Source organism: Musa acuminata, chromosome BXJ3-9, assembly GCF_036884655.1.
Source record: "Musa acuminata AAA Group cultivar baxijiao chromosome BXJ3-9, Cavendish_Baxijiao_AAA, whole genome shotgun sequence".
Lineage (NCBI taxonomy): Eukaryota > Viridiplantae > Streptophyta > Magnoliopsida > Zingiberales > Musaceae > Musa > Musa acuminata.
Window position 1 is genome coordinate 46,627,908 of NC_088357.1, and position 23,197 is coordinate 46,651,104.

General features: G+C 51.0%; 3 protein-coding genes across 5 annotated transcripts; all 3 read right to left on the bottom strand.

The window, feature by feature from the left end:
• Positions 1-497: 497 nt before the first annotated feature.
• On the bottom strand, positions 498-11,550 carry LOC135649679 (ABC transporter G family member STR-like). 3 transcript variants are annotated; one of them, XM_065168313.1, is made up of 3 exons: positions 10,786-11,517; positions 1,216-1,794; positions 498-973 (listed from the first exon to the last, which is right to left on the bottom strand). In XM_065168313.1, the coding sequence occupies exons 1-3, from the start codon at positions 11,332-11,334 to the stop codon at positions 929-931; spliced, it is 1,173 nt and encodes a 390-aa protein (XP_065024385.1). In that variant the 5' UTR covers positions 11,335-11,517; the 3' UTR covers positions 498-928. The 3 variants fall into 3 exon arrangements, with proteins under 3 accessions (XP_065024385.1, XP_065024384.1, XP_065024386.1); XM_065168312.1 differs by lacking the exon at positions 498-973 and having other exon boundaries at positions 1,102-1,794; positions 10,786-11,523; XM_065168314.1 differs by lacking the exon at positions 498-973 and having other exon boundaries at positions 1,765-3,177; positions 10,786-11,550.
• A 479-nt stretch (positions 11,551-12,029) lies between these two features.
• On the bottom strand, positions 12,030-14,948 carry LOC135649116 (ABC transporter G family member STR-like). Its single transcript, XM_065167226.1, has 4 exons — positions 14,598-14,948; positions 14,338-14,517; positions 13,994-14,262; positions 12,030-13,866 (listed from the first exon to the last, which is right to left on the bottom strand). Exons 1-4 carry the CDS (start codon positions 14,946-14,948, stop codon positions 12,261-12,263), a joined length of 2,406 nt encoding a protein of 801 aa, XP_065023298.1. The 3' UTR covers positions 12,030-12,260.
• A 3,185-nt stretch (positions 14,949-18,133) lies between these two features.
• LOC135648393 (uncharacterized) lies at positions 18,134-22,965 on the bottom strand. Its single transcript, XM_065166050.1, has 2 exons — positions 22,306-22,965; positions 18,134-18,528 (listed from the first exon to the last, which is right to left on the bottom strand). The coding sequence occupies exons 1-2, from the start codon at positions 22,759-22,761 to the stop codon at positions 18,373-18,375; spliced, it is 612 nt and encodes a 203-aa protein (XP_065022122.1). The 5' UTR covers positions 22,762-22,965; the 3' UTR covers positions 18,134-18,372.
• Between the last annotated feature and the right edge of the window lie 232 nt (positions 22,966-23,197).

Sequence of the window (23,197 nt, forward strand, 5' to 3'; positions counted from 1 at the left end):
AGAGATAAGTCTTGAATCTGGTTGAGGATTCCATTCTATAAGAAAGCTTCTTCTTGATGAAATATATTATTTTTCTAAATAAAGAATATTATTTTCTAAATCAAATCAAGAATGTTTATTATGTTTAAAGATTATATATGATCTTTTTCCTTATTTTTGTTTTATTTTTCTTTCTTAAACTCGATGTCTATATAAAAAAAAAAGAGGAAATAGATTATGGTTTTTTTAATTTATTTTTTTATTTTTCTATTATTAAATTTTCTTCCTCTCTCTTCAATAATTTTTTTAATAAAAAAATTGAAGAAAAAAAATCATTAGATCAAATGATATCTATAACGCTTATACGTGACTTTAAACAGCCATGGTTCGTTTACAGGTGAGACCCAAAAAGGACGAGAGGAGGACAGTTTCTCCTTCCCGTCCTCTATGGTACTCCTCATCTTCCTTCTTTTCCTCTTCCCTTCCTTTCCCTTCCCGTTCGAACGGAGATAACGCCAACTGCTAATTATTTTTGTATTCATCAATCAAAAGTACCAACGTAGAGCATGTTAGAGACGGACCACAGTTTCCATGCGAAAACAACTACATGTTGGACCTGGACAGTATATTCTCTTTGGTCCTCAGGGAGAAGGGTTGAGATTGTGAGTAAAACGGTAGAGAAGAGAGAACTCATGTTTGACAGAGATTATTTGCTGGTAGCAACGAAGCCATGACTCGATCATCACATGGGAAGAACCCATCAGAGATTCCATTCCATCTACGAAAGAAGATAGATAATAAGAAGCTTCCATGGCCGGGTAAAATAGGAAGCAACCAGCAGCTTCTCATGCTCAACCCGCAACCTCGACTACATGACTGCCGCATTGTTGTTCCTTGGGCTCGCTCCGTGGCCTAAACATCACCCATGGAAGAAGCACGGCAGAGCTAATTATACGATGATCTCATCTGGTGTGACGACGAACCTCGTTCGTTTCTGCAGGAGTTGATTGATGATGGAAACACAAATCAGCAGATTAAAAACAGCTCAAAATGGTAGTTCTTGTGCTCTGCATCTGCAGAGCAGTGGATTCCACCCGATGCATTCATGTCGGGTGTGAGATATTTAACAGGAAATGGAAGACTGCATTCTTTTTCTTGGAGAAAGGAAAAGAGTGCTTAACTAAGAGGTGCAGCAGAGGGCAAGCAAAGGCTCCTAGGAAGAGGGAGATGGAGTACCTCCTTTCGGCGATCGGCCGTCGGTTGCAGCAATTTCTGTTGAACGCCGTCCTTCTCCACACACAGCTGCATGATCTTGTTGGCGGCCTCCGCAGCGTCCCTGCTGTCCTGCATCAGCTTCTCCACTTGAACCTTGGGCAGCCTCACCCGAAGGCGGACCGCCCCATCCTTGGCCTCCTCGACGTCCACCGAGCACCTACCGGCGAGCGACAGATCCGACATCGAGCGGCGGGTGAGCCTGAGGCTCTCCAGCCGTTCCTTGGCGCCCACCTGGAGCTGCCCGGACCAGGCCCTCCGTGGCGCTCCTCGGCCCCGGAGCTGGGTGAGCTCAACGAGAAAGTAGAGTTTCCCTCGTTGGAGCTGCGCATCCGGGTCAAGCGGCCTGGCCCGGAGGGAGAGGCGCTTGACCTCGTCGGATTCGAGGAGGGCGTGGCCCGGGTGGTCTCGGAGCACGGTAATCGCCTGAGCCGGAGGCTTCACCTTGAACGTGGTGCCATCTATCTTCATGATCTTGGCAGCCTTCTTCCTCCCACCCAAAGCATTGCCCATGTCTTCTTCCTCGCCCTGCTTCTCGCTTGGCTTCGATAGATCAGGAGAAGCAAGGAAATAAAGACGATGAGGTAGCGACAGGTCTTGTTCGATGTGGACTAAACTAGAGGGCAAACTGGAAGCAAATGGTGCATGTGCCGACGAGGTCTTCCAAGTTGAGGTTCATATAATAATATGGATCATCAAGTTGCATGTGTAGGCAAAGGACACTTGACAGCATCCACCACGATGCAAGCAAGCAATGCCTTGATCGAAAGGTTCTCCATTGTTATGGAGATGCTTCCTCATCAAGGCTCGTACTACCATCTTAAGCCTCACATGGGATGTTGGGTTTGAGTATTCCTCGGTACTTATGGTACACCCACGTGTCACCTCACATGAATGTACGGTGAGATTTTGAGAAGCACCAGTGATGGGAAGCTTTTATTTCGCGTGGTGACTTGAACAACTCGACCCATCAATCGTATTCATATTATAACGTTTGTGGGCTCGCTTTCACGTCTCTTCTACCAACTGCGTGCGTACCCGTACAGGAAATCTTCTTCAACGTACCCAATCACCATGGCGACAAGGCTCGGCTTCTCTCTTCCCCCATCGAAAGCGCGCGATGGGCCTCGCCGATGACACGGGACTAATTTTGTATTTATTGCTGCATCAAATAATCTACAAACCCAACATAATATATGAAACTATAAATTGAAGGTAACACTGGCTTTTGTCTTTCTATCTTATCTTGGTATCACATGAAGCATCTCTAGTTTGAGGCTTATACAATGTTCCTCCCCCACCAGTTGAGACTTCGATGTAGATTTGGTTTTATTAGAATTCCTTCCATGATCTTGAAGAAATTAGTAGGACTGTAGAGCTTCACTTCCTCTCATTATTGGAGTAGAACCTCAGCACCACGTAGAAGAAGAACCTATAGAGCACACCCCACGCAAGAAGTATGGCGACGTCGGCCCACACGTTCTCGAAATGTATGTCCATGGTCGACAGCACGTCCTCCCCGATCAACGGGCAGTCAACTTTCAGATGCCTGTGAAGGTCGCTAAAGCTGATATTGCCCAGCGGGCCCGGCGAGAGGTCACTGAAGCTCCCAGAGTAGCACCGATCTCCTTTGAACTCGTTCGTCAGCAACGCCTCGAAGGGGTACTTGATCGCCGAGATGTAGTGCAGCCACCGCCAATAGACTGGAATTCTCGACTGCTTCAAGAAGAAGCCGCACATCAGGAAGAAAAGCGCGGTGGTTGCGATCACCACTGCGTAGCCCGTGATGTAGCTTGGCACCAGCGCGCTGACGAGCATCACGTACGCGTTCGTCGTAATAAGCGATGCGTACAGGATTATCCAGAAGTACAGCAGGCTGCTCTTGAGTCTCAGCATCAGCTTCGTGATGATGGCGAAGGTGAATCCCTGGGCGGCGAAAAAAGGCAGGTAAACCAGTAGAGTGGAGACGACATAGGACGAGGCGCGGTAGGCGTTGTAGGACGTCTCGCGGATGAATATGAAGCGCTCTTGAATGAATGTGGGCACGGCGTCGTTGGAGGAGAAGAAGACGAGGCAGACTGCGAAGATGTAGAAGTTGAGTAGGCGGTTGATGGTCGTGAAGTCGTCGCCGTTGAGACGGTGGAAGAGCGTGGACAGGATTACCGCCATGACGGTGAGCACGATCTCGCGAGACAGGAAGAGCTCGGGAGTGCGGACCACGTTGAGCGCGTTGCGGTGCGAGAGGACCAATACTTCGCGTATCCACGGGTTGGCGTACTCTGCTCCCTCCTCGTAGCCGTCCAGTGGTTCAGGGTCGTCGGGGTCAATAGATGACGGTGGCGCACTGATGAAGACTGGGGTCGTCGGAGGAGGAATAGGAGAAGCATCATGTGGTGTCCGTGGGCGGGCGGTAGTGTAGTAGCTCGAGACAGGGGTCTTGGCAGGGGTGCGGCCAGGTGTCAGAGCTGGAGTCCAGTTTGGTTGCCGTCGAGGGGTGTTGGTGACGCCACGGTACAGCCAGACCGAGAAGTCTTTGTAGAAATGCGAGGCTAATCTCGGGTTGCTTCCTCCACTGCGGAAGGGCGTCTGTGCTATCTTCTTCCTTTCTCGAGATTTGTCGAAGTCTTCGTCGTCGTCATCATCGTACGGCTCGAACATGTTCGGATTCACTCCTGGCGTAGAGGCGCCGTCTGATAATTGACCGCTGTGGAGTGTGATCCGAGGGGGGATGCGAGTGGTGGATTTATGGAATGGCGCTCGTGGGGTCTTGGGAGTCTTCGGGATTGGGGTTCTTGCAGCTTGGTTGGGCTTGCGGCCATCACGCTGGTAAAGTACCAATGGCTCGAGTCCAAGAGTGGATTCGTCATACTCCTTGATGACGTCCAAAAGATGTTCGATGCTGTTCTCGCCTTCGGGAACCTGTCGGCCGAATCCCGAAAGGTGTTCTGGAAGATTCCACCCGATGCATTTGATATGACAAAAAATGACAGACCCAGCACAGCCGGACGAGACAGAAGCAGGTAACGGTTGAAGCTCACTCATACCCTGCGATCTCCTGGTCTCCCACGTAGCCCCAGTGGCAATGTCAGACGCCACCAAAGGTACAGTCCTACCCTGCAGACAGCTACGTCAGGTAACATCAAACCTCCTCTATAAATACCCCGAAGCCCTGAACAAAAAGGGGAGAGGAACTCACTCAGACACAAAACACTCAGAGGCTCTTCTTCTGCCTCATCCACTATCCCCTCCACATCTTTCTCTAACTTGATCGTCGAAGGGGTCGGGCCGAGCTCCCGGCCCGACCTGTGTGCAGGTGTGAGACGGTGTCGCCTCTTCTCGAAGCTGCGGCGGAGCTGCCTCCCGACCCGAACCGCCGACTCGACTTGCCGAACCGACCTCCCGACCCGAACCACCGAGCTCGGCCGCCGGGAGACCCTGAGGGACGCCCCCACGGAGATCACCGCCTTCCGGACCCGAACCGAGCCGTGACGACCCCGAGGCCACGGCTAAAAAAGTTACTTATCGTAACAGAATGGTGCTAGAAGGAGGGCCCGGAATGACGGTACGTTAGTCTTCTCCTTGGTTGCTCCACTGCAGTCGACCTGCACTAGCAGCAGCGACCTCTGCGGCTGGTCTCGGCTCCTCGACCCCCCGGCCCCACGCGTGCGACCAGCCCGAGCGCGTCGGCCAATCCGCCCGCATCGGCCCCACGCGCGCGACCAGCCCGAGCGCATCGGCCAATCCGCCCGCATCGGCCCCACTCGCGCGGCCAGCCCGCGCGTCTCGGCTTCTCAGCCCCCACGCGCGCGGCCAATCCAACCGCGCGCGGCTCGGCCCCGCGCGCCTCGCCTGCGTCGGCCCCACGCGCGCGGCCAATCCGCCCGTGCGCGACCAGCCCCACGCGCGCGGCTCGGCCTCGCGCGCCTCGCCTGCGTCGGCCCCACGCACGCGGCCAGCCCGCGCGTCCCGGCTCCTCGGCCCCCACGCGCGCGGCTCGGCCCCCGCGCGCCTCCGCCCGCGTCGGCCCCTCGATCCCACGCGCGCGGCCCGCTAGTTGCCGGTCTCCGCCAGGGGACACAGCCACTCGATCAAGGGCCAGACGCTCTCGCCGGACGGCGTCGTGGTCCAGATGAGTCGCGGCCGGATCGCGCCCCGCCCGGAGCCGACGTGCTCGCCGTCCACGGGCGAGTACTATGTCGACGCCTCGGGGGGTGATCTCCAGGTCGATGTGTTGAACTGGACGCTAGCCAACGACGGCCTCGCGCCCAAGTCGTGGACCGACTACCTCTACTTGTCGGTCGGCAGCACTCTCTCCAACGCCGGCGTAAGCGGGCAAACCTTTCACCACGGACCTCAGATCAGCAATGCCCACGAGCTCGATATGGTCACAGGCAAGGGCGAGCTGATAACATGCTCAGAAGAGCAGAACTCAGAACTGTTCCATGGAGTTCTCGGTGGTCAGGGACAATTTGGGATCATCATCAGAGCCCGGATTGCACTGGAGACAGCTCCTCACGGGGTGAGATGGATCCGAGTACTGTACTCCGACTTCGCGGCCTTCACCAGAGACCAGGAGCTCCTAGTCTCGCTCCACAGCGCCCACCGGAGCGAAAGGTTCGACTACATCGAAGGCTTCGTCATCATTGATGAAGGCCTCATCAACAACTGGAGGTCGTCCTTCTTCTCCCCCAAGAACCCTGTTAAGGTAAGCTCTGTTCACTCCAACACGCTGCTGCCTCGCTGTCTCGGCTCCTCGGCCTCACGCGCAGCCAGCAAGCAGCCTCGCTGCCTCGGCCCCAGACGCGGCCACCCCGCGTCAGCTCTTCGGCTAACGGCACAACATTCTACCTCGGCCCCATGCGCGGCCAGCCCGCGTCAGCTGCTCGGCTGACGGTGCAGCCCGCTGCCTTGACCCTTCGGCCCCATGTGCAGCCAACACGCTGCACGCTGCCTCGGCTCCTCGGCCTCATGCGCAGCCAGCACACTGCCTTGCTCGCTGCCTCGGCCACTCGGCCTCATGCGCAGCAAGTAACACGCTGCCTCGGCCACTCGGCCTCATACGCAGCAAGCTGCCTCGCTGCCTCGGTCACTCGGCCTCATGCGCAGCCAGCAAGCAGCCTCACTGCCTCGGCCACTCGGCCTCATGCGCAGCCAGCACACTGCCTTGCTGCCTCGCTGCCTCGGCCACTCGGCCTCATGCACAGCAAGTAGCACGCTGCCTTGCTGCCTCGGCCACTCGGCCTCGTGCGCAGCCAGCAAGCAGCCTCGGCCACTCGGCCTTATGCGCAGCCAGCACACTGCCTTGTTGCCTCGCTGCCTTGGCCACTCGGCCTCATGCGCAGCAAGTAGCACGCTGCCTAGCAGCCTCGCTGCCTCGGCTCCTCGGCCTCATGCGCAGCAAGCAGCACGCTGCCTCGGCCCCTCGGCCCCGTGTGCAGCCAGCACGCTGCCTTGGCCACTCGGCCTCATGCGCAGCAAGCAGCCCACTACCTCGGTCACAGCCTGCCTGCACCGAGCACCTCGGCAACTCTCTGCCGAAATCCCACCTCAGCGCGGCCTGCCCGCCTGAGCGGTGTCCCTCGGTCGCAGCCTGCCTGCACCGAGCACCTCGGCCAATCACTGCCGAGATCTACCTCGGCGCGGCCTGTCCGCCTCTATCGTGTACCTCGGCTGCATGGTGCCCGAGTCCACGTCCTCGCGTCCTGCCCGCCTGCGTCGTGCTACTCGGCCGCATGGCCCTTGCGACCACGCCTGCGCGGTTTGCCCGCCAGCGTCGTGCTCCTCGGTCGCGTAATGCCCGAGACCACACCTGCGCCGCCAGCCGCCTGCGTCGTGCTCCTTGGCTCCATGTTCCCGAGACAGACCAGTGTCGCCAGTACGCCCGCGTCGTGCCCCTCGGCTTCATAAACCCCGAGACACGTCTGCGCGGCCAACCTGCCCGCGCCGAGCTCCACGGCCCTATCCACCTGGTTCACGCCCCTCGACCGCGGCTTGCCTGCGCCGAACCCCTCAGCTCCATGCTTGCCAAGCCCACCACCACGGTCGCAGCCTGCCTGCACCGAGCACCTTGGCAACTCTCTGCCGAAATCCCACCTCAGCGCGACCTGCCCGCCTGAGCGGTGTACCTCGGTCGCAGCCTGCCTGCACCGAGCACCTCGGCAACTCTCTGCCGAAATCCCACCTCAGCGCGGCCTGCCCGCCTGAGCGGTGTCCCTCGGTCGCAGCCTGACCGCACCGAGCACCTCGGCCAATCTCTGTCGAGACCCACCTCGGCGCGGCCCGACCGCCTGTCGTGTTCCTCGGCCGCGTGGTGCCCGAGTCCACGTCCTCGCGTCCTGCCCATCTGATCGTGCTACTCGATCGCATGGCCCTTGCGACCACGCCTGCGCGGTCTGCCCGCCTGCGTCGTGCTCCTCGGTCGCGTAATGCCCGAGACCACACCTGCACCGCCAGCCGCCTACGTCGTGCTCCTTGGCTCCATGTTCCCGAGACAGACCAGTGCCGCCAGTACGCCCGCGTCGTGCCCCTCGGCTCCATAAACCCCGAGACACGTCTGCACGACCAGCCTGCCCGCGCCGAACTCCTCGGCCATATCCACTACCTTGCCCACCTGGGTTACATCCCTCGGCCGCAGCCTGCCTGCGCAGAGTGCCTCGGCTCCATGCTTGCCGAGGCCACCACCTCGGTCGCGTAATGCCCGAGGCCGCCACCTCGGTCGCATAATGCCCGAGGCCTCCTCGGTCGCTTAATGCTTGAGGACACCCCCTTTAGCTCCGTACCATCCCGAGACCACACCTGCGCGGTCACCCCGCCTGCGTCGTGTTCCTCGGCTCTTCGGCTCTACGCCATCCCGAGACCACACCTGCGCGGTCACCCCGCCTGCGTTGTGCTCCTCGGCCCTCGGCTCTACGCCATCCCGAGACCACACCTGCGCGGTCACCCCGCCTGCGTTGTGCTCCTCGGCCCTCGGCTCTACGCCATCCCGAGACCACACCAGCGCGGCCAACCCGCCTGCGTCGTGCTCCTCGGCTCTTCGGCTTCACGCCACCCGAGACCACGCCTGCGCGGTCAACCCGCCTGCGTCGTGCTCCACGGCTCTTCGGCTTTACGCCACCTCAGAACACACATGCGCGGTCACCCCGCCTGCGTCGTGTTCCTCGGCTCTTCGGCTCTACGCAATCCCGAGACCACACCTGCGCGGTCACCCCGCCTGCGTTGTGCTCCTCGGCCCTCGGCTCTACGCCATCCCGAGACCACACCTGCGCGGTCACCTCGCCTGCGTTGTGCTCCTCGGCCTTCGGCTCTACGCCATCCCGAGACCACACCAGCGCGGCCAACCCGCCTGCGTCATGCTCCTCGGCTCTTCGGCTTCACGCCACCCGAGACCACGCCTGCGCGGTCAACCCGCCTGCGTCGTGCTCCACGGCTCTTCGGCTTTACGCCACCCGAGAACACACCTGCACGGTCACCCCGCCTGCGTCGTGTTCCTCGGCTCTTCGGCTCTACGCCATCCCGAGACCACACCTGCGCGGTCACCCCGCCTGCGTTGTGCTCCTCGGCCCTCGGCTTTACGCCATCCCGAGACCACACCTGCGCGGTCACCCCGCCTGCGTTGTGCTCCTCGACCCTCGGCTCTACGCCATCCCGAGACCACACCAGCGCGGCCAACCCGCCTGCGTCGTGCTCCTCGGCTCTTCGGCTTCACGCCACCCGAGACCACGCCTTCGCGGTCAACCCGCCTGCGTCGTGCTCCACGGCTCTTCGGCTTTACGCCACCCGAGAACACACCTGCGCGGTCACCCCGCCTGCGTTGTGCTCCTCGGCCCTCGGCTCTACGCCATCCCGAGACCACACCTGCGCGGCCAACCCGCCTGCGTTGTGCTCCTCGGCCCTCGGCTCTACGCCATCCCGAGACCACACCTGCGCGGTCACCCCGCCTGCGTTGTGCTCCTCGGCCCTCGGCTCTACGCCTCCCGAGATCACCCCTGCGCGGTCACCCCGCCTGCGTTGTGCTCCTCGGCCCTCGGCTCTAAGCCTCTCGAGATCACACCTGCGCGGTCACCCCGCCGGCGTTGTGCTCCTCGACCCTCGGCTCTACGCCTCTCGAGATCACACCTGCGTGGTCACCCCGCCGGCGTTGTGCTCCTCGACCCTCGGCTCTACGCCTCTCGAGATCGCACCTACGCGGTCACCCCGCCGGCATTGTGCTCCTCGACCCTCGGCTTTACGCCTCCCGAGACCACACCTGCGCGGCCAAACCGCCTGCGTTGTGCTCCTCGGCCCTCGGCTCTACGCCATCCTGAGACCACACCTGCGCGGTCACCCCGCCGGCGTTGTGCTCCTCGGCCCTCGGCTCTACGCCTCCCGAGATCACACCTGCGCGGTCACCCCGCCTGCGTTGTGCTCCTCGGCCCTCGGCTCTACGCCTCTCGAGATCACACCTGCGCGGTCACCCCGCCGGCGTTGTGCTCCTCGACCCTCGGCTTTACGCCTCCCGAGACCACACCTGCGCGGCCAACCCGCCTGCATTGTGCTCCTCGACCCTCGGCTCTACGCCATCCCGGGACCACACCTGCGCGGTCACCCCGCCTACGCTGTGCTCCTCAGCCCTCATCGGCTCCATTGGCCCCGAGTCCAACCCTACTCGGCTTCCTGACTGAGTTGCGCACCTCGGCCCCATGTTGCACGAGACACGTCCGCGCGGCTAGCCCGCCTACGTCATACGCCTCGGATATGCATGACCAGCCCACCTGAAGTAAAAAGCCATGCATCGGATCCCCTGCATGCAAGAACCGACGCATAGCTCCTTTCGGGGGGGGGCATATGATATGACAAAAAATGGCAGACCCAACACAGTCGGACGAGACAGAAGCAGGTAACGGTTGAAGCTCACCCATACCCTGCGATCTCCCGATCTCCCACGTAGCCCCAGTGGCAATGTCAGACGCCACCAAAGGTACAGTCCTGCCCTGCAGACAGCTACGTCAGGTAACATCAAACCTCCTCTATAAATACCCCGAAGCCCTGAACAAAAAGGGGAGAGGAACTCACTCAGACACAAAACACTCAAAGGCTCTTCTTCTGCCTCATCCACTATCCCCTCCACATCTTTCTCTAATTTGATCGTCGGAGGGGTCGGACCAAGCTCCCGGCCCGACCTGTGTGCAGGTGCGAGACGGTGTCGCCTCTTCCCGAAGCTGCGGCGGAGCTGCCTCCCGACCCGAACTGTTGACCCGAACCGCCGACCCGACTTGCCGAACCGACCTCCCTACCCGAACCACCGAGCTCGGCCGCCGGGAGACCCCGAGGGACGCCCCCAGGGAGATCACCGTCTTTCGGACCCGAACCGAGCCGCGACGCCCCGAGGCCACGGCTAAAAAAGTTACTTACCGTAACAGCATTCATGTCGGGTGTGAGATATTTAACAGGAAATGGAAGACTGCATTCTTTTTCTTGGAGAAAGGAAAAGAGTGCTTAACTAAGAGGTGCAGCAGAGGGCAAGCAAAGGCTCCTAGGAAGAGGGAGATGGAGTACCTCCTTTCGGCGATCGGCCGTCGGTTGCAGCAATTTCTGTTGAACGCCGTCCTTCTCCACACACAGCTGCATGATCTTGTTGGCGGCCTCCGCAGCGTCCCTGCTGTCCTGCATCAGCTTCTCCACTTGAACCTTGGGCAGCCTCACCCGAAGGCGGACCGCCCCATCCTTGGCCTCCTCGACGTCCACCGAGCACCTACCGGCGAGCGACAGATCCGACATCGAGCGGCGGGTGAGCCTGAGGCTCTCCAGCCGTTCCTTGGCGCCCACCTGGAGCTGCCCGGACCAGGCCCTCCGTGGCGCTCCTCGGCCCCGGAGCTGGGTGAGCTCAACGAGAAAGTAGAGTTTCCCTCGTTGGAGCTGCGCATCCGGGTCAAGCGGCCTGGCCCGGAGGGAGAGGCGCTTGACCTCGTCGGATTCGAGGAGGACGTGGCCCGGGTGGTCTCGGAGCACGGTAATCGCCTGAGCCGGAGGCTTCACCTTGAACGTGGTGCCATCTATCTTCATGATCTTGGCAGCCTTCTTCCTCCCACCCAAAGCATTGCCCATGTCTTCTTCCTCGCCCTGCTTCTCGCTTGGCTTCGATAGATCAGGAGAAGCAAGGAAATAAAGACGATGAGGTAGCGACAGGTCTTGTTCGATGTGGACTAAACTAGAGGGCAAACTGGAAGCAAATGGTGCATGTGCCGACGAGGTCTTCCAAGTTGAGGTTCATATAATAATATGGATCATCAACTTGCATGTGTAGGCAAAGGACACTTGACAGCATCCACCACGATGCAAGCAAGCAATGCCTTGATGCGAAAGGTTCTCCATTGTTGTGGAGATGCTTCCTGATCAAGGCTAGTACTACCATCTTAAGCCTCACATGGGATGTTGGGTTTCAGTATTCCTCGGTACTTATGGTACACCCACGTGTCACCTCACATGAATGTACGGTGAGATTTTGAGAAGCAGCAGTGATGGGAAGCTTTTATTTCGCGTGGTGACTTGAACAACTCGTCCCATCAATCGTATTCATATTATAACGTTTGTGGGTGTGATTATATATATATATATATATATATATATATATATATATATATATATATAAAGGCTCGCTTTCACGTCTCTTCTACCCACTGCGTGCGTCCCCGTACAGGAAATCTTCTTCAACGTACCCAATCACCATGGCGACAAGGCTCGGCTTCTCGCTTCCCCCATCAGAAGCGCGCGATGGGCCTCGCCGATGACACGGTACTAATTTTGTATTTATTGCTGCATCAAATAATCTACAAACCCAACATAATATATGAAACTATAAATTGAAGGTAACACTGGCTTTTGTCTTTCTATCTTATCTTGGTATCACATGAAGCATCTCTAGTTTGAGGCTTATACAATGTTCCTCCCCCACCAGTTGAGACTTCGATGTAGATTTGGTTTTATTAGAATTCCTTCCATGATCTTGAAGAAATTAGTAGGACTGTAGAGCTTCACTTCCTCTCATTATTGGAGTAGAACCTCAGCACCACGTAGAAGAAGAACCTATAGAGCACACCCCACGCAAGAAGTATGGCGACGTCGGCCCACACGTTCTCGAAATGTATGTCCATGGTCGACAGCACGTCCTCCCCGATCAACGGGCAGTCAACTTTCAGATGCCTGTGAAGGTCGCTAAAGCTGATATTGCCCAGCGGGCCCGGCGAGAGGTCACTGAAGCTCCCAGAGTAGCACCGATCTCCTTTGAACTCGTTCGTCAGCAACGCCTCGAAGGGGTACTTGATCGCCGAGATGTAGTGCAGCCACCGCCAATAGACTGGAATTCTCGACTGCTTCAAGAAGAAGCCGCACATCAGGAAGAAAAGCGCGGTGGTTGCGATCACCACTGCGTAGCCCGTGATGTAGCTTGGCACCAGCGCGCTGACGAGCATCACGTACGCGTTCGTCGTAATAAGCGATGCGTACAGGATTATCCAGAAGTACAGCAGGCTGCTCTTGAGTCTCAGCATCAGCTTCGTGATGATGGCGAAGGTGAATCCCTGGGCGGCGAAAAAAGGCAGGTAAACCAGTAGAGTGGAGACGACATAGGACGAGGCGCGGTAGGCGTTGTAGGACGTCTCGCGGATGAATATGAAGCGCTCTTGAATGAATGTGGGCACGGCGTCGTTGGAGGAGAAGAAGACGAGGCAGACTGCGAAGATGTAGAAGTTGAGTAGGCGGTTGATGGTCGTGAAGTCGTCGCCGTTGAGACGGTGGAAGAGCGTGGACAGGATTACCGCCATGACGGTGAGCACGATCTCGCGAGACAGGAAGAGCTCGGGAGTGCGGACCACGTTGAGCGCGTTGCGGTGCGAGAGGACCAATACTTCGCGTATCCACGGGTTGGCGTACTCTGCTCCCTCCTCGTAGCCGTCCAGTGGTTCAGGGTCGTCGGGGTCAATAGATGACGGTGGCGCACTGATGAAGACTGGGGTCGTCGGAGGAGGAATAGGAGAAGCATCATGTGGTGTCCGTGGGCGGGCGGTAGTGTAGTAGCTCGAGACAGGGGTCTTGGCAGGGGTGCGGCCAGGTGTCAGAGCTGGAGTCCAGTTTGGTTGCCGTCGAGGGGTGTTGGTGACGCCACGGTACAGCCAGACCGAGAAGTCTTTGTAGAAATGCGAGGCTAATCTCGGGTTGCTTCCTCCACTGCGGAAGGGCGTCTGTGCTATCTTCTTCCTTTCTCGAGATTTGTCGAAGTCTTCGTCGTCGTCATCATCGTACGGCTCGAACATGTTCGGATTCACTCCTGGCGTAGAGGCGCCGTCTGATAATTGACCGCTGTGGAGTGTGATCCGAGGGGGGATGCGAGTGGTGGATTTATGGAATGGCGCTCGTGGGGTCTTGGGAGTCTTCGGGATTGGGGTTCTTGCAGCTTGGTTGGGCTTGCGGCCATCACGCTGGTAAAGTACCAATGGCTCGAGTCCAAGAGTGGATTCGTCATACTCCTTGATGACGTCCAAAAGATGTTCGATGCTGTTCTCGCCTTCGGGAACCTGTCGGCCGAATCCCGAAAGGTGTTCTGGAAGAGCAGTAGGGTTGCCGAGGTAGATCAATCTTCCCCTGAAACAGAGTCACAACACATTGTGCCATACTCAAATCTATGAATATAATTCACTCTTTCTGCTGTCCAACTAGTATTGAGAATTCCAGCTTATGCATTTACTCGATGGTAAGATTCCATGCTCACCTTGCAAGGACAATAATCCGATCAAGAAGCATCTGAATTCTGAAAGATGGCTGATGGATTGTCATCAGCACAATGCTCCCTTCTTTTGCGATTTTCTTCACCTTCTCCACCACACTGTAAGCACTGGAGGAGTCCAGACCTGATGTGGGTTCATCCAGGAACAGCAGAGATGGCTTGTGTATGATGTCGACCCCGATCGACACCCGCCGACGCTCACCCCCTGACACGCCGCGCCTCCCTTCATCCCCGATGTAAGTGTGCGCAGCCGTCTATATATGCATCACCCATCACGATATAAGTCAACAGGAGAAACATGAGTTGGACAATGGGTTGAATTGACCGACCTGCAAACCAAGCTGATCAAGTAGCTCCCACACCCTCTTCCTCTTCTCAGACTTGGAAACAGAGGGAGGAAGCCTGAGTTCCGCAGCGAACGTGAGCGTCTCGACCACCGTCAGCATGGGGAAGAGCTGGTCATCTTGCATCACGTACGACGAGACCCTCTTCATGTAGCTGGTGGTCACCTGCTCAAACCAATTGCTATGCATCATTGTCCAATCCATGCCATTCCTGTCGGCAGCAAGGACAGCATTTTGATACTAACCGGCCTTCCGTCGATGCTGACGGACCCTTCGAGGCTCCCCCGAGCAATCCTGCCGGCCAAGGCGTCGAGGAACGTCGACTTACCGGCACCGCTGGGGCCTAATATGGCGGTGACCTGGCCTCGGAGGGCTTGTCCGGAGAGGTCGTTGAGTAGGTAAGCCTCGTTTTTGATCCAGACACCACCTTTCTTCTGCTGCTTCATGATACTGTAGGACAGGTTCTGGAATTCTAGTCCATGGCCGGGGTACACCACCATCTGGGGCGGCGCAATCTCCCGGTTGGCTGCCGGATGTTCCTGGTCGAGAAGGCTCTCGAGGCTTCTGTTAGTATCTGTCCGCCGGAGATGATCCATTTCTCGCTTCCGAGAGTTGCTGCTAAATTATATTCTCTTCATTATGCCGAGCTGATAGATTTAAAGAGTGTAGAGTTTGGAGCTTCAGGAGGGCGATGTCTTTGATGTGGTGTGGACACGATGAGCAACAAAAGCATGGAATCGTTTCTCGTGCACTTCGGAGTTGATGTTGCTTCAGCTTTGGTAGCGCAGGAAGATTTTGGTGTTTGTGTTGACGTTAATGTTGGGGAGATGGAATCGGACGCCTCAATGATAGCAAATAAGTTCGAGAAGAGCTGGGCATGTGTGGCATAAGTGGATAAGTAATACACATTAAGTCTAATATCTAACAAGATATTTTATGCATTTCGTTATCAGATATAAAAACTCATATTTGAGGTTTATCTTTTTTTTTTATCACTTATTTGTACTCATAAGTCTCTAGTTAGTAATTTAGCATAGAAGGGATTAGGTTAGGAAACCCCTCTTGATCTTGGTCTTAGTATAAGTGGCACGTTGGGAGCTTGACTTATAGGGGGACTTGATCATATAAGAGATATGATTGGAGCAATTAGAGAGTTGGATTGGTCCAAAGCTCATATTCGCTTAAGGGAGCCTAGTAAGTTAGAGCACAAGGTTGAGTAAGTGAACATTGCTATCAAGGAAGCTAAAGAGAATAAAATCATTGCGAGCTTGAGTGAGGAAGCAACGATGAGTCCAGAGGGACTTAGCTACTAAAACCAAGCATTGGTTAAAATGAAAGTGGACTTAGAAGAGTGTCACGAGGCCACGGAAAGCGAATCTATTTGATCGCAAAGAAAAGGACATAGATGCAAGGTGATGGATAGTATGACCATGAGCATAGCAACGCTATGGTACCATGGAAGCGAGACTTTAATAGAGTCATCAATCCCTTACTCTCATGAAGAGAGAGCATTGGTCATGAAAGGGGCTAAGGAGGTAGAGAATGCAAAGACAAACTTCAAGTATTGAGATAAGGCTGAAGGGTAGAAGCTAGGGAACTTCATAAGATCAGTATCAACGAGCTTCTTATTAATATAATCGAAAGTAGAGGACTTCGGGTCGATGTAAAAGGGCTCAACCAAGGAACAAAATAAGCAGTGCATGATATTATACCTTTGCTACTTAGAGAAGTAGAAGACAGATATGATGGAAAAGATGGTAAAATCCCAGAGGTGACCAAAACTAGTGGAGACTTACTTCAAGTTAGGGTGAAAATTTTGCTCTTTTTGGGCAAAACTTCTTGCATTCTAAAAGTTTGATGGTAATGAAAAGACGAATCATAATAGTTAACTCAACGCAAGGAATGCAAACACTTCGAGTAATTCAAAAGTGTGAGTAAAAAACAAATGAAGGCTAATAATCATATCGATGCATAGAGCACAACCCTCGATGAGGCATGCGAAGTTGAGTAATCTTTGTCTTCTCAACTCTTAAGAGAATAAGCGAAACTGGATACCTACATTCTCTTATTTATCCAATAGAGGAGCTCTATATAAGTTCAAATAACTTTCGAAGAAACTTAATAGAAGATAATAGTTATCAAATTCTTACCAATGGTAATCAATGCTACTAAGAGTATATTTTCTCCGTTATTTCCCAATAGAATATCAATCGAAAGTGGAAGTGACAACTAAGTAGAAGAAGAATCGATGGACAAATTTTGCGGAAGGACCCCAAAAAGCTTTAAAGTTTGTTAGGTGATGCTATTTAAAGCTCCAATAGGTATCTACCTAGTTTAAGCGGCATAATGTGTTTGAAAGATTGACACATAACAAGGAAGTCTTTTCTTTCATCTGAAAGATATGCAAGAACCAACAAGGATCAACACAACTTAACTGACCCCACACTAAAGTAAGAGTCATTGGTAAGTTGATGCAATATGGCGAATTAAAGTTCAACTACTCAACAACAATGATGAAGAGCAATTGAGAACCAAGAGACACATTGCAGTTAGAGCGGAAGATTAAAAATTAAGCAAAAGCGAGGAGATGTAGTATCTACAAAAGCTTCAACAAGGACGTTGAAGGAATAAATGGGAGAGAATATCATGGACAAAATCATAAATGAGATGTTTGATGTAATGTTTATGTATGTTCATGTTTTTCAATTTTGTTCATACTTTCCACAATATGGAGGGGGCTGGTCGTAAGCTTGGCAGTCTCATTTTGGTTAGCTTTGGTGGCCATTTAGACTTATAAACGAATATTGTGTTATGTGAGCACTTGTGGGCATTTCGATCTATAGTGGATCATATTGGACCCTTTATTGTGTAACCGTTTAGAGTTTGTGAAATCTATAACTATAATTTATATTGTCTATAAAGTGTTTGGTACAATGGTTGTTTATGGATCTTGAGTGAAACATTTTTACTAATCCACTTTTTTTCTTTTGTAGGTTCTAAGAGGTCATAGGAGGTTGACTTTTGCGGACGAACATACAAGGGTGCCACATGATCTAGACAAAACCAGCTAAGTTCGTGACAGAATAATGATAAGAGCGACAATAAGTCCGATGGCAACACGTGATATCACCAACAATCGATTGCCCAGAATAAGGGAGAAGAGCAAAAACATGACATTCCCTAGACTAAGATGAGAACATCAACATAGGTCACCAACCACGCCTAGCAATTCTTCATCCGTCGGGACTAGATTAATATTGACAAGTGCATAGACACAAAGAGAATACACATACATGATATCATATAAAAATTAAGATTATATTTATTTTTATGAAAATAAATATATGATAAATTGACGTCACCTAAGTATTAATCGATGATTAGAAATCCAAAAGAATACAAAAAGGTGATCGTAAAGTTTGCACCAATGCATTCTTGCTAAAGCCAAAAATTTATATGAAATTATTTTTTTATCCATTTCATTCACAATGCTACTTTTTATACGAGGAGAATTAAAATTAAATATTTTATATTTACAAGTATAAAGATCACAATGTTACTTAAATCATGCTAATCCTATATAACTACATAAGATAATCTATAATTATAAGAAACAGAAATTACATTTGACTTCAAAATTAACTTCAAATAGATGGGATATAAAAAGATTCAAAGGATATAAAGCTAAAAATTGAGCAGCAAGATCACAAACTGGACAGGCACAAGGTGAAGATAATTAAGGATTTCATGAAGCTGTGAAATGAAATACCAAGGCCAAGAGTGAACAGAAATCTGAACCTGCATTAACCTGATATGGGAGATGCCTTTAGCAAGTGTTGAATCTCAAGAAAAACATCAACAGTAGTGATTTAAACAGACACAAAAGGGGAACAGGCAATGCTTACATGTCTTCATATGCATTACAATTTTACAGGATCATTTTCTGCATGTCTGCTGCTACAACGTCTCAAGCATCTATACTCACTAAGAACTACTAAATAATTGATTGAAATATGATCTTCAACGATCTACTGGCTCGACAGCTGTCCTGAAAAGGAGAATGTAGACCTTATCGATGGAGAAGTACAAGAAACCTCCCAGGGAATGCGTGACGTAGGACCCAAAGCTTGTTCCAACTATACAGTGCCAAGCTGGACCATATGTTGAGTCGAATTCCTGCAAACAGAAAATAAAACATCAGATGATCTTTCTGTAAGGTGTGAACAATTTTTCTCAACAACTATGGACCTTTTTGTTCTTTGTTTTTCTTTTCATTTAAAACCTTTAAAGCAAATCCCTTGAAACATTTTTGAATGAACACACTATATATTGGACGTGTACTTCTAAGGATTACACATCGACAATTAACTCATCCAAACATTCTCCTATGTACATCATGTTCCAGGTCTCTAGTCCAAAGTCAAATTCCACCTCCCTATTCCCATGGCCTAAAAGATGATTCAAAGTCTAACAAAGTCGATAAAACTGTAGTCACTTCTAGGATGAAGTGCCATCTTGTCAATACACCCAAGTAGGTAATCTATCCTTCCAAATTTCCTTTTGAGGCATGTTAAGGGTTTTTGATTAATGTGCTAGTAGGTTATCATTGGCTTATTTAGCTGGTCCGAGGTGACCGTGGTGGGACCATGAAACAATTAGTTTTGTAAGGTCTCATGAAGCCCCCTAGATACAACATTTGTACTATTACCTCATCAATGATCATCTTACAACTCTTATCATCTACTTTGATATATATGTAAAAAATATTGATAATTCTGTAATCATCCTCTATGTTAGGCGTGGTTTTTTTTTTCCAAAAAAAGAAGATTACAATCTCAGACATCTGAAGTGAACAGAACCCTCTGCATCAGAGGTAACAACATTACACAAATCAGGAGGAAGATTTCTTACCACCAAAAAGGTGGACATGAATGTCCTAGCAAACCACACAATCCAGTTTGCTGCACTGTTTGCTTCTCTGAAGATATATTTGAAGATGACTGCTTCAAACTTCTCAGACAGAATTTGAATGTCCTTGCACAAGTTGAAAAGCTTCCAGGGTGGATCTTTATCTTTGTTAATGATCTCCACTAAGTTGTATGAATCAGTCTCCACCACTAGATGGGTTATCCCTTGTCGTTAGGCATGGTTAAGATGCATTTCATGATAGTAAGTGGTTCAACACTGTTTTCATCAGCTAAGTGATCTTCATCACTAGCAATTTATTTAGGAACGTGATCTAACTCTTCCTAGACTATGTCTTCATCTTCAAAATCATTTCCTATATGAAGGCTCTCGATGGACATTCACGTGCAAAATATCTGACTTGTGGTAGTTAAAGCAACAAACAGTGCCGCTGCTTTGTTTAAATAATCTACAGCAATGGCTTTTCCTTTATTATCTTAGCAACATTCACAAGTTTAATCGCTAAATCAAGTTATAGTGATTGCAGTGTAATTCTTCAAGGCCTATCATTTTCAGTGATTCCACATGAGATTAACTCTCCGGCTTGAGGACCAAACCTCATAGACATGTGAGCTTTATATACGTAGGCCATGTGAGATTAACACTTTTCTACTTTCATTCTTTAATCCAGTTCAAGATCGTAATATGGTTTGACAAGCAATCTCTTGAACACTAGGATATACTTCTATCTTTTTCTTTTATTGCATCCCAGTATTTTGTTGGATCTTGACTTGAACATTGAGGTTGTCTTTCAACATTGATCGAAAGGAGTTTGGCTTGGCCCATGAGTTTCATTTTGGCAAATTATACTTGACGGCCTTCTGACATGTCATACCAATTAAAATAGTCATCCACACCAATCAATTAAAGCTTTTGGTTCCTGTCTACCATCAAAGTTAGTTGCTTCTACTTTGACCATCTCAATGATGTCATTGTTGGGTGTCTCAGATTATCTACCATGAACCATAAGATTTAACTGTCCATGTGAAATAAAGGAGACAATGCTGTTAATCTTTTCACTACAATCATCAAATTTGATGTCTATCACCATTACTGCACTATACATCAAAGCCCTCTAATTATAAGTCTAACGAAAATACAACATGCTTGCTAAATTATAAAATACAAAGAAACTAATAACAGATGTGTAACACAATGGCCAAATTAATCTATAATTTGACCAACAAGATATGCAAAGGAAATGTTGCATTATAAAAATAGGAACTTATATACAGCAGCTTTGGAGTTCAAGACCGACATGTATGGAGGCTTCTTGCTTCTAAGCCAAAAGAGGAACCCTCAAAATTTTCTAGACAATCTAAGGATACAACAATTTCAGTAGGTGTTCAATTAAACAAAGCTTGTAGTGTTGCTAAAAAATGAAAAAAATAATCAAATAGTAGAATTGTTGGGTTTATCAGATTGTGCTTATAGATGGCCACTACTCATATTTGTAGTTAACATACTGAAATCAAGTGTCATGTTAGGTGAAAGTAAACCCATATATTGAGATGCTATGCCCACAACTCACACCTTCATTGCAATATCTGGCTGGAAGCTTGATGATTGCTTTAATGTCTTATTGTTGACAACTTCTATAACTTATAACATTTCAAATCACACCACAATTTTCATGGTCACGTCCTTCAAGTCCAAGAGAGGGGTCACATGTCATACATATGAAGATCAAAATTTGCTTCCAACTGATTGATCAGAAGACAAACCTGAAAGAAAGGTTTTAAATCTCGATTCAGTACCAGTTTCAGTATTCTACTGGACTAGTACAGTATCAGTGTAGACCCATACTGTCTGGGTGTCAACCAAAGAAAATATTAAAAAGTTAAATACCGGCTGGTTCTGGACCATATTCTCTGATAATGTCCTTACTCAAATCGATAAATACTGATTATTAAAACAATCAGAAAACCTAATGTTAGCAAGTGGATCACAATCTTGCCGGCGAATTTTTGTAGAGAAACCAAACAAATTAAGGGAAATTTGAGCTTCAAACAGGAACATCACTATAGCCAGATTAAAATTCCAGCAAGAGTGACAGAAATAAGCAAAAGTAGGAAGGATGATAGAGGTAATTTTCTTTGAGAAGTCGACTAATCTTGATCATTAAATCATTCCAAGAAAACTGGGGCCCTTGAACAGAAAGGGCAGGTTCACCACCAAAGATGAGTTTAGTCCAAATCAAACACAAAGATGGGGATTTTGGATTGTAAATGGGATGCACAAACTTTGACAAGACATATGCATTACAATTGACTTCCAACCAATTACGAAAGAGATCCTAGGTGCGAAGACAAAAAGTCAGGTTATGCATCCAATAATTAGAAAAAAATAATTAAAATGCCTGTAATGTGATTGAACAAAATGGATATGAACAACTAAACCAAGGATCAGCACTTCATTCAGATAAACCCTTCTGTGTTCTACCGGTAAAAGTCTTACGGATTCATTTTCCATTGTAACTAGTCAACTATCAAATAGAAGTAGCGTTTATCCAAAGGGTCTCTGTTTTGCATCCATTCTGTGTTCCTTGAGTCATTTAATCAGTTTGACTTATTCAATCAAGGAACTTCCTCAACCTTTTAGCTAGGAATGACCACAAAATATCTGAATTGGGCATACTTGGCTCCACCCTACTTTCGATTCCTTGATTGAGATATTAAACCACAACGATACAGGTAGACCAACATATATGATTTGAATGATTAGGTGAAAACATGACTGTCAGGAATCTACAAGAGACCGTGAGAAGAACAAAGAGTCTTTAGCCTACTTGAAGATCAAAAAGAAGATGTTCAAGATTTGTTTGAGATGAAAAATCAATGTAAGCCGCTTCGGCGCGATCGAGAAATGTCTAACACTAAAAGCAGAACGAAGCGGAACCAAAGCCCATTTTAAGAAAGAGAAATAAATAATTCTAATAGATCCACTACTTCGATACGGGAAAGAAGGCATCGAGGGACGGGGGCGTGCCTTTTTGAGGGCGAGGGCGAGCCGCTTGCTCTCGAGCTTAGGCATGGATGTCAGCGTCTCGCGGGCGCACCGGAACGCATGCTTCTGCAACGCAAGCGACATGTCGGCAGCCCTGACCTTCACGTTCATCTCCTCCTCTTTCTGCTGCTGCTGCTGCTGCCCCTGGGGCGGATCGCGAACGTCGCCAACACAGCGATCTCCATCTCCGACGCCTTTCTTCTTCTCCCGGCTCTCCTCCACCACCTCCTTCTCCTGCATCCGCTGCTGGGACCACTGGCGGAGCTGCTCCCGTCTCTCCGGCTTGGCCGCTGTCGACTCCACCACCTCCTTCTTGTCGTGATCGGCGGCAGCGGCGGCGTTGTCGCCCATGATCTTCGTCCGCTGGACGAGCGAGCTCAGGTACTGGCTGCGCCGCTCCAGCTCCTCCGACGCCGCCTTCTTAGCCGCCCCTCTCATCGCGCGATGCTGCGGACGCGGCGGCTGCGGCGATGGAGCATTCCACGAGGACCCAAGACCGAGGAGGAGAGAGATCGACCGAAGACGGTGGGAGCGGCGCTCGCGGGCGACGCGGTGTCAGGAGTTCCTCCTCCGTCTCGTCTGCCCTCTTCCGCCCTCTGGCCAAGGACTTGGAACTTGGGATTCATCCGAGCATCGAGATACCAGACAGAAATTAGATGATAGTGACAAGCGACCGGCCGAAATTTACCGGAATGCCACCGCGTCGTCTATTGATCCGTTTCAATCGGATCGTGTGTTCATTATCTCAATTTTGGATACACATAGATAGAAAATATAGCTAACGGATTTACATTTCATGAAGTCGTGTGTTGGGCTCGTTACAGTAGTTTTGTTGCACTACCAGTAGTTTTGTTGCACTGTTGGTGGTGGGGAC

Excerpts from the sequence above, each read along its gene's own strand:
- LOC135648393 (XM_065166050.1), bottom strand. The coding sequence starts at position 22,761 with ATGAGAGGGGCGGCTAAGAAGGCGGCGTCGGAGGAGCTGGAGCGGCGC. Across the intron at positions 18,529-22,305 it reads TCGCCCTCGCCCTCAAAAAG|GAATTCGACTCAACATATGG; the intron begins GCACGCCCCCGT and ends TTCTGTTTGCAG.
- LOC135649116 (XM_065167226.1), bottom strand. The coding sequence starts at position 14,948 with ATGGATCATCTCCGGCGGACAGATACTAACAGAAGCCTCGAGAGCCTT. Across the intron at positions 14,518-14,597 it reads TCAGCATCGACGGAAGGCCG|GTGACCACCAGCTACATGAA; the intron begins GTTAGTATCAAA and ends TGGTTTGAGCAG. Across the intron at positions 14,263-14,337 it reads TTGATCAGCTTGGTTTGCAG|ACGGCTGCGCACACTTACAT; the intron begins GTCGGTCAATTC and ends ATGCATATATAG.
- LOC135649679 (XM_065168312.1), bottom strand. The coding sequence starts at position 11,334 with ATGGGCAATGCTTTGGGTGGGAGGAAGAAGGCTGCCAAGATCATGAAG. Across the intron at positions 1,795-10,785 it reads CGGCCGATCGCCGAAAGGAG|CCAAGCGAGAAGCAGGGCGA; the intron begins GTACTCCATCTC and ends GATCTATCGAAG.